At 46.5% G+C, this 10,727-nt stretch overlaps 1 protein-coding gene across 2 annotated transcripts in view; it reads right to left on the reverse strand.

The window, feature by feature from the left end:
* The window catches only part of Smad1 (SMAD family member 1), a 61,788-nt gene that overhangs the window by 11,607 nt on the left and 39,454 nt on the right, over window positions 1-10,727 (reverse strand). For both annotated transcript variants that reach the window (XM_005345390.3, XM_026777769.1), the window contains exons 3-5: window positions 7,408-7,665; window positions 4,704-4,820; window positions 1,135-1,356 (exon numbers count right to left, since the gene is read on the reverse strand). In XM_005345390.3, the coding sequence (XP_005345447.1) occupies window positions 1,135-1,356; window positions 4,704-4,820; window positions 7,408-7,665 (597 nt within the window). The remainder of the gene's footprint in view (window positions 1-1,134; window positions 1,357-4,703; window positions 4,821-7,407; window positions 7,666-10,727) is intronic.

Below are 10,727 nucleotides of genomic sequence, written 5' to 3' on the forward strand. Positions count from 1 at the left end.
GTGTGCACGTGACGGGACACACTACACGGTTTATATAAGGAGGAGTGTGCACGTGATGGGACACACTACACGGTTTATATAAGAACGGGGTGTGCACGTGACGGGACACACTACACGGTTTTATATAAGGAAGCTGAACATCCACGGATTTTATTTCTCAGGGCCCCAGAACAAACCCGCCACGGACAGCTGTATTTTGGTATTTAAACTGTCCAAAGCTGTGTGGTGGGAGTTGAATCCCGAGAGGCACCACCATTTTTAGAAGCCTTTCTTCACTTTCTGTCACGTGAGATGTGCCAGGCTCACCTGTCCCAGCCTTGGAGGCAGCCACAGTTTCCCTCAGTGGGGAGAAATATCAGCAGCAATGATCTGAACCCCAGATGCTACTGCTGCTTTGTATCTTTGCTTTCTCAGTAGACAGGGTAGAAACTACATGCATATTCAGAGGGTATATAGATAGGGTTGCATGTAGACATATGCACAAGAGCATATAAACACACGCCATGTCATTAAATTATGATTTTACATGGACACTTCCAAGGAATGCCACACCCCTTCTTGACTGTATGTTCCCTCTCCGCAGGGAAAGCTTAACCCCTGAGCACTTAGTCACTGACTTAATCATATAAAAAATACATGTAAACGTTACGGAACTGTTTCAATCTGCCACTGATACATAGTTAAGTCTATCAAAAAAGGTATTTGGGATGGTGAGATGGCAAGATGGATAGAGGTGCTTGCCACCAAGCCTGTTGGCTTGGGTTTGACTCTGAGTATCCACATGGTGGAGGGAGAGAACTGATTCCCACAGCTGTCCTCTGATCATGGCACTTACACACAGATGCACACATGTGTGTGCATGCAATCAATGTGAAAATTGTTATAAAAGATATTTCACTTATAACAAAATGTAAGATAGCATAGTGCCCCACAATAACAAGTCAGTGTCAGCTGATATGTATCAATATCATGAGAATTGGAAAACCTCCGATGACTGGAACTCCTTTCAGATAATATGAATTTGGAAAATACTTCAAAAGCAGCATCTGGACATTTGGCCTTTGCCACAGGAATGACAGTAGCTTCTAGAGGAAGCAGTGATGGACATGCGCAAGGGGGTAAAGCGAGGCTCACCTTTCCCGATGTGTCGCCTGGTGTTCTCAATGGTGGAGTTCCGGTTAACGTTGGAGAGCAGCCCAAGGCAGAAGCGGTTCTTATTGTTGGAAGGATCGGTGAAACCATCAACCAGCACACTTGTGGAGGATGCGTGGAACGCTTCGCCCACGCGGTTGTTGAGCTCATAGTACACAATAGAGCACCAGTGTTTTGGTTCTTCATAAGCAACAGCTTGAACGTCTGCGGGAAGGAAAGAAAAGGCTCTGTTGCTCACGGGTCGTGCCTGGAGCACCCCCAACCTGAAACCGCACTGTGGAATGAAGACAGGGAGGGGCAGCGATGATGCTCACAAGGGTCATTTTCTATGAGAGCGGAGGAACTTCTGAGTAAGGGTGGCATTCCCCTTTAATTGGGGAGCAGTCTTCTCCAGTGACTGGCAGAAATCCGAAATACCAGCTAAGCAAGCCCAGTAACAGCATTTGCAGAATACTAATGACCCATTATTTGCTCATTAGCATACAGAAATAATAGAAATTGCCCCTGCTGGCACACTACCTACGAGAATACAAGTGACCAGTGATAAAGCAAGTGGCACCAGAACAGGAGGGGCACGGAGATGTGCCAACGGGGCTGGGGAAGAAAGGAACTGTCTTTCGCAAAGCCTCGGGAGATCTCTGCTTTCCCAAAGCACTGAAAATTAACATCTCCCTATCCCGAAGAAGTTGCCTGGCTTCACAAGAGCCAGTGATGGCCGCAGCTCCAGTTTTACTACAGCTCAGGAAGAAACCGTGCCAGCTGGCCATTCCCTCCAAATGAATCATATCTCGCTCATCCAGACTCCATGCTAACTTCCTTCTATTTGCTTCAAGTCATGCCGAGCAGGTGTGTTTGTCTCTCCCTTCCCAGAATGGGCCAACAATGGAAACTACCCAGCTTTACGGACAGGATGCAGCTTGTTAGGCCCAATCTCTTAAGCCTGATGAATCTCCAAACAGAAAATGCTTCTAAACGCTTTCCACCAAAAGGCTCGGAAACGAGGCCTTTCTGCAGCGAGCCTCCTGTGCATGCCTTTGAGAGACCAGGGACACAGAGCATACCATTGCCAACTTCATTATTACTGAGCTGAGCCTCACGGGGCCTTGATGTACACGTGTAATACATGGAAAGAAAGTCCACCACGCGTGGGAAAAGGAGGGCTCTCACGTTCTTAACATAACCGGCTCGTTATTGGCTTTATATACTTAAGTGGGTTAGCTGAAAATATCCTATCCCCTTCTCTTCTACACAGTTCTTTCCTGTCACTCTGCTGTCCTTCAAGGAGCAAAGCTTTAGTGATTCACAAGTGCTGAGCCCCAGAAGGTTGTGCCACCGATCACAGAGAAGTCCTGTTGTCAGCTATAGGCAATGCCAAAAATGCTACTCACCTAGTGTACATGTGGACACATTATTTTCCCTACAAAAGGTCAGAAGGATTTTGTGGTCTTTATCACTATTCCATTCTGCCCTTGTAACAACAACAAGAAAAAAGAAAAGAAAGCCTAGCCATGGATGATATGTAACAAATGGGCACAGTTGTGTTCTAATAAAGCTTTATTTATAAATAAATCAATCAATAAATCAGACAGTGGGCTGATCGGTCTGTCTATGGGCTGTAATTTGCTGACCGGGAAAACCATCGCAGGTAACAACAGCAGAAAAGTCAACGTTTTTTCCTTTGAAAATACCAGGTGATTTTTAAATTAGCTCCATTTAACTGGTGATTTAAATGGGGGAACATTTTTAAAGCTTTTCAAAAGGAAAAAGATCTTAAAAGTAAGTCTCTATTTGTGGCCACAGAACTCATCTCATCAGTACCATTACAGAGTATCTCACTCCTCAAATAAAAGTTCCAAAGGGGCTCTTCTCAGTCAGATTCCTTTATGTCGACTGCCCACATCTAATGATGAGCAAGACCCATAAAATACAGAGTGCCTGTAAAGAAACTCCAAACAAAATCACAACTAAGTTTCCTTGAGATTACCGTCATTTTTCAAGCTTATCTTTGGAGCAGTTGGGGTCACACAGGACTTCCCACAAGATCCGCCATCAGAGTGACGCATTCAGTATCACTCAAGGACCGAGATGACTAACAGAGTCGGCAGGAGGGCTTGCGCTCGGTGCTCCGGTCACACATGTGCAGGGCATGCTGCCATCGTTACTACACTGGCATGCAGGCAGCACAGTGTTTAAATCCTTAACAAGCATTAGCAGCCTGGTAATGCCTGAGCCACCTCTCATTCACGAGAAATGGGGATAAGAACAAAACAGACAAATGCAGCAGGAACACTGCCTTGTAACTTCAATGTGCTCCACCCAGTATGTAGAGGATTCCTTCAGAGGTTACTGACTGGGAGCCGACAGGGATTCTAGGATCTCATTCTTTGCTCCCTGAAGCCTACTCAACCAGGGAAGCAGGTTGGGCCGTCCACCATGTCACTCCCGGGCTGAAATGAGCCTGACCGTAAAGATCGGTCCCTCCCCCCAGAGAGGGACCATGAACTTTGGTTCTGCTTGTAAGTGCTTTGAGGAAGAAGGGTAAAATCTTGTCATTCATTCATTCATTCATCTATTCATCTGTATTTTTATTTTTTGTAATGAAGTTAGGCACAAGTACAGAAAGAAGGAAACAAATGTCATCACTTGTTTCAGTGGCAGTTAAGGGCCATAAAAGAGACGAGGCTACGCGTGTCTATTCGGATACACAGACAGCTGTATGAATTTCTGCTGTCATCACCCATGGCAGGCTGCTTTGTGCTAATGTTGCCGGCCTGTTCCTCTTGGCCCATTACAGACACTTCTGGCAGCACACATCTCCATATTAACTACCTAAGACCTGAACACATGACTATCTAAATAACAGACATTTGTTATGTAAAACAGGACTCAACCGCTTCCTCCCCACTATCTCTGCATGCCCAAGAGATCTCTAACAACCTCATGTGTATATAGGTATGTAAAACAGCTACACAAAACCATATTTATTGGTAATCATAGATAAATACAGTTTTAAATAGTCATTTGATATATGTATATATATAAATGTATATGATTATATATCACATACATATCTATATATCTCCCTATATCGCTTAACCATTTACTGAAGGTGGGAACAAATTAGCATGCTAAGGACATAGATATGCTTGCTTTCTTTTTTTTTTTTTTTTTTTACATAAACACCGAATCCTGGCTGCTTATTCAACATTGGCGGATATACAGACATCTTCAGTTGTCTTCAGAGCTGACTGACCAGGTTTCTGACCACTAATGCTGAAAACTCACTTCACCTAACTGTATAAAACGTACAAAATGGCAGGATACTGCCTGAGGCCATTTCAGAGACCAGTGACATTGGAGACCACCGCATTCAATCCCGAGATCTCCATGGGTTCTAGAGAATTTTTTCCACTGGGCTCCAAACAACAACAGCAAACCTGTTTTCCATGTCTCTCAAATAGCTGCCATTTTAAGGTCTACATGAGTGAAAGTAACATTCAGACATCCAGACAAGGAACTCTAACAAGGGAGTAAGCAGCAACTCCTGTTACCTCCTCTGTTGACTTCTGAGGGCAGCGAAGGTGCCATCATATTTGTGTCCATTGGCTGAGAGCCATCCTGGGCCATGGGGTCTTCAGGAGGCAGGTAGGCAGGCGGAGGGGTGTCAGCTACAAAGAGGGGAAAAGAAAAGTACACGCTTCAGCCATATATTCTCATCTCAGACAGACTGTGTGTGTGTACCCTTTCATGTGTGTGCCTGTTCATGTGTGTGCACAAGTATGTAGCGGTCAGAGGATGATAGCTTAGGTAAAAAAATCTTCTTTTACTTATTGTGAAGAAAGGAGCATGTCAGGGGTCAGAGCATAACTTGGGGAGTCAGGTCTTTCCATCTTGTGGGTTCCAGAGACTGAATTCAGGTTTTCACAATGGCAGCAAGTACCTTTGCCCACTGAGCCATTTGGCCGTCCCTCACTTTTGGGGGCGTGTGGTGGGGAAGCAAGGTCTCTCGTGACCTCGAGCTCTTCAGGCTGCCTAGGCTGCTCGGTCAGTGAGCCCCTGGGATCTACTGGTCTCCCTGTGCTGAGATCACTAATCACTCAGACTGAGTCAACCTCCTTACCAAAAGACGGGCCTACATGGTGGTACATGCCTGGTGTCCTAGCAGTTAGGACGTGGAGGAGGAGATGGAGAGGTCAAGGCCGACCTTGGTTATATCAGGTCGGCCTTACCCTTCTCCCCAACTCCCCAGAAAGCTTAGATGCTAAAGACACTGGACTTAAAGCAGAGTTTCTGAAAACAATCAGACCCCCAAACTTTGTTTACAGTGACATTTCAGTGAGAAGAAAGAAACTAAGTCAGTCCTAGGAGTTCCCTGCCTACCTAAGATCAGTCACTTTAACTCTGCCGAGAAGAGCATTGGCGAAGACAGTCACGCAGCAGACTCTGAGAACCCTCAAGTTTGGGTTCACTGGTGTAAAAATGCCGGACAGGGTCTGGTAAGGAGCTCTCCCAGGCCCGACAGTAAACCTATAGGCAGGGAATCTGCTCTCTGGACTTGCTAGAACCCACTAATTGAGATTTGATTATCCATGACTTTAAGCAATCTCCTTGGACTACCATTGCTCCAACCATTTAAGCAATGACAAGCTTAAAAATCCCCAATAAGAGAATATGAGGCAATAAATCAGCTTATCTCAGCTGTCTTCTGTTTCAGAATTTACATTGGACTCTTCTGAAGAATTTCGAGCAAATATGATTACTGAAACCACACGCATGAATGCAAGCCGGGCATTTTCTCACTGTGAGACCCAGGGTATTCGTTTTCCTGCACTCGAAAACCAAGTTCCTCGTTGGTTTGTAAGTCTACCCAGCATGCACAGCAGAGCCTTGAGAACAAAATTTACTGGAGGGATCCATGAATGCTTGGATAAATTCTTAGGGGCAACTGTAGAACCCAAATAACAAACTCCGCTCCTTCAGGGCTCCCTGGCAACTCCTCCCACGTCTGACCCAGGTGCTGAAAAGCGAGCCAGCCAGTCTCCTGGGCCTTTCTCAGACTGTCTCTCCTCTCACTCCAGCCTCTTGCTGCAGCAGTGAGGTTGGTTCTGCATCCCTCAAGCCAGGGGCGTAGGCAGAGCCTTTTCTCAGCAGAACCCACTGAATATACACCAACAGGCCTAGTGAGACCTCACTAGCAGTCCTGGGCACCACCAAGGCTCACGGGGCCAGATTACTGCTGAGGTGTAGTTCTACCATCCCTGCCAGAACACAGCCCCTTCCTCTTCCCTCTCGGTGGCTGTACACTAATCCCTGGCAGTCAAGGACAAAAAGAAATTCTAGTGATGGACTTTGACTCTTTTACTAGAGCTCACCTGGGGTTGCCCCTGCTCAAAAGTCCTCTGAAACGGACCTTTTCACTACTAACTGGTCCACCAGACCCAATGGGCTTGCCAGGGAATGGGTGGATAGGAAGACCGGATGTTAGAAGTTTGGTTATTAAAATAATCTTCCTCCCATCTTCATCCCAAACAGAAAAACATAATAAACAGGCTGAAAAATAACCCTTTCAAAAGAAAAAAAAAGAAGCAATAAAGTATGGGTCGCTTGTCAACTTCTGAAGGTTAAACATGGATGTTGAAATAAAATTTAATCTGGGACTAATATTTGAGATGCTTGTTTACTGACCTGTAATTTGAAAAACATAATCTTCTAATTAATCACTTATTTTGATAACTATTACACCATCCGTTATGACTAAAACAGGAAAATAACTGGTTTTTGTCTTTGCTAAGTTAAACAAGCAGATGGTCTCCAGCACTTCTGTTGCAATTCCTTGTTGTTAAAAGTACATGTTTCTTGGGATGACATCACCGGCTAAATGAATCTAATTAAATGGGGGGGGGTGTGGGTGTGATCCTTTGGGAAATAGCGCTTCTGCGGCTGCACTGACAGCAAGCGTTCTTCAGCGTTGGAAACGCTCGCTGAAGCCGCTTCCCGGAGCAGCACTGTGCGTAGCACATTTCCCCCTCTCTTTATGGAGAGCAGGGACTGGAACAATCTGCCACTCACTCAGGAGGATGCAGCTGTCTCGGGAAGGGATAGCAGGACTCAAACAGGCCATCCTCTTCTGCGGCTGTGTGGCTCCTCTTGCTACACGGATATTCTGAAGCACTGGTTCACAGGGTTCCCCCCCACACACACCGCAGGCCACGCTCACATCTCCCTAAGGCAGGGTCCCAGAACACCCCTTCTTACCCGGCATCTGGAAAGGGCTGCCCGGGTCTGAGCTGGTGGGCGAGTGAGGGTAGGTGCTGCTGCTGCTGCCTGGAGAGTTGGGGTAGCTGCTGGTGGGCGAGTGGGGGAACGGGTGGCTGCTGGGCTGCTGGAAGGAGTCTGGAAACGTAGCGTTCAGCGGCATGTGCGGCTCGTTTTGTCCCAGGTTGCGGAACTGCGCCAGGAGGCTGTGCTGAGGGTTATACTCACTGTGCCTGGGAACCAGTACGGGAGGCAGGACTGGGAACAGAGAGACAAACGAGAAAGGTGAAAATCGGTAATTACCTCACAGTAAGCGAGGTCAGATGACCTGAACTCCATCCTGCTATCAGAAGGATAGTGATTCTCCGCTCCAGAGTACAGCCTAGATCACGGGACCCCAGCCTCCGGGCAGCGCCGCTGGCCTGCTGGCCTACTGACCCAGGGAAGCCTCAAGACACAGTTTCAGATTAAAGTTAATTGCTTTATTCCATTTTTAATTTTTCTACTCACAGAAACCCTAAAGCATAATTCACACTCCAGAAAACCCTGGCAGAGCCACCACCATATGGCAACCCAGGAGGAACGGGCTGCCTACTGCTGATTATAGAACCCTACCCAGGAGAGTGCCCAGATCTCCTCCGAGGTCAACAGGTGGTTCCCCTTAGTGGCAAAGACCTTCCAAAGCCCTCCTGTCTTTGTGGTCTCGAAATGAGAGAAAAGCGGCATGTATTAAAACTGAGCAAGAGGAGGAAGGTGATTTAAACTGGCTACTGTGAACAGTGACCAGGACCCCGTGCATTTCCCTAAAGAAACGCCCAGTGACATTGGAAATGGAGTTGACTTGGGGCTTTCCAGGAACCCTCTTCCTGCCTGACGGTGAGTGCTTCTACTGGAAGGCATTCGGAACACATGGATTATCACTGACTTAGCTGCGAACTGTTGGTAAAACAGATTGGGAAGTATTAAAATGCCTCATCCTCTTCCCTTCTCCTGCTCCAAACACTTCCCACCCACCCCGGGGTTCTCTGAGAGCAGGTGATGGATGCTGTATGCCGCTGAATGGATGCTGTATACCCCTGAACTCCACAGTGGTCAAGAGTAACTACTACACTGCAGGACTAACTTCCACACATACATGCGACCATTACTGACACGGTAACTCTTAATGCAATCACATATGAGTGATTTTACAGACTGCCTCTCAATATGGGTTCCTCTGACAGTTCTTTATAATTAAACCCTGCGATTCTTGGCTACCATACTATGCAGCTGACATTATGCCCTTCTCTGGGTACAAACCCAGAGGCCAACGACATATGTCTGCTTCCTTTCGACTGCTTGGTTAGACAATTGCCCAGTTCACCCATCCACAGCTAATCCTCCAACTGAGTAAACCTTCCACTTCTCACCAGACTTCACCAACTCTGAATGTAGATTTTGCTTGAATCAGCGTTTGCTCAGATGGGATGGTTCTTTCCTTCTATTGTCCTTACTTTTCAGTCAGAATTCTCCCATGAGGAGGGGTTCCCCATCTCCCGCCTCCTGTTCGTCTATGACAGCCTCTGACATGGGTCTATGATTCCTGAGAAATGGGCTGACACATTCCTGCTCTTGTCTATTCTTGTGGTTCATCTTGTCCCACCACGGGCCACTGCTTGCTCTTTACGTCTTTTCAAGCACGCTGCCACTATTGAGGCATTTCTCTCTCCAGCTTTTCAAAGCGTCCTGGCTTCTGCCTCACTTCTCCCTCCTCATCCCCGGGGCCCTGGTTCTAAGTTGTGTGTGTGCACACAGGGACACGCGCAGAAAGCTTTGCAGTGCTCTCCCTAAGCCCAACCCATGTCCACCAACTTTTTATTTGCCTTCCTTCATTATTATAGATTTATCTGTATTAATCTTTTGGAATTTTAAAAACAGGATCTCATGTAGACAGGTTAGCCTCAAATTTGTAGCTGAAGATGACTCTGAACTCCTGGTTCTCCTGCCTCCACTTCTTATTCACAGGGATTATTATAGATATGAGTCAACCTGCCTATCCCAGTCCTCATATATTCATGAATCCCTTAAATTCACTAATTTTTTTCAAAACTACTATAGTCATATCATCTTATGAACTACACCTAGGGATTTATCTTCTTTCTAAATTTATTTTTATGTGTAAAATACTTGGACTCATTTCCATTTGCCAAAATTTGTCTGGGTCAGACTCCCACCTTCAGCGTTGAGCTTATCTGCATAGTCTGTTGGCGGTGCTCACTGACTTCCCCAATTCTTTGTAAATCTAGAAAACACTAAGCAGTTCTGAAGGTCAGAACAACCCTCTCCCATCCCTTCTGTTCATTTCCCTCATTGTAACCTGTGCACAGGGCAGCTACGGGGTTCTTGTGTCTTCATTCTCCTCACCCTGTGTTATGAATTTGAGGTTAGAAAGTCTTGTATGCCCATGCTGAATGGGAGAGCTCACCCCTGCGCCCCTCTGGGGTGTGCAGAGTTTCCCAATTTATTTACATTTCTGAGGCACTGGTTTTATTTGTGGTATGAGGAATGTATCTAACTTCATCTTTTTCTGAATGGTTGGTTAGCAAGCCACCTTAAATGCCACTGATTAAGAGCCCATCTCTGTTCTGCAGACTGAGCTGCTACCTTTTCTACAGTCTCCTGTCTATGCTGTATGTTCTCAGACAGTTTCTTCTGCTCTAGTCTGTGTCCATGCCACTGTTTTTTGCTGTTGTTACTGTTTTTTAATTACATTTTGGTAACTGTGTGTGCTTATGTTTGGTTTTTCAAGACAGGGTTTCTCTGTGTAACCCTGGCTGTCCTAGAACTCATTCTGTAGACCAGGCTGGCCTTGAACTCAAAGGGGTCATCTGCCTCTGCCTGCTGAGTGCTGGAATTTAAGGCCTGCGCCACCACCTCCTGGCCACACCACTGTGTTAATGAAAGGGGTTTCCATGTCTGGCAGGCCCAGGTCCTCCTCAGAGTTCAGCTGCACGATTCTCTTTCCTAATAGCTTTAGATACCACCCTGCATGCCTTTGGAAACAACGAAGTTCTTGAGTCCTTACTGAGATGCCACCACACTGACAGGTCAACGTAAAGAGCAGTACCTTGGTGCAGAAATGCCCTCTTTAGAATAAGAAGAGCCGGACAAGAGGTGGAGGCAGGGGGATAGGAATGCAAAGCTAATCCAGACAAGAGGTGGAGGCAGGGGGATGAGGGTGCAAAGTTAGTCCAGACAAGAGGTAGAGGCAGGGGGATGAGGGTGCAAAGTTAGTCCAGACAAGAGGTAGAGGCAGGGGGATGAGGGTGCAAAGTTAGTCC

The sequence above is a fragment of the Microtus ochrogaster genome, chromosome 4 (assembly GCF_000317375.1).
Source record: "Microtus ochrogaster isolate Prairie Vole_2 chromosome 4, MicOch1.0, whole genome shotgun sequence".
NCBI classification, from domain to species: domain Eukaryota; kingdom Metazoa; phylum Chordata; class Mammalia; order Rodentia; family Cricetidae; genus Microtus; species Microtus ochrogaster.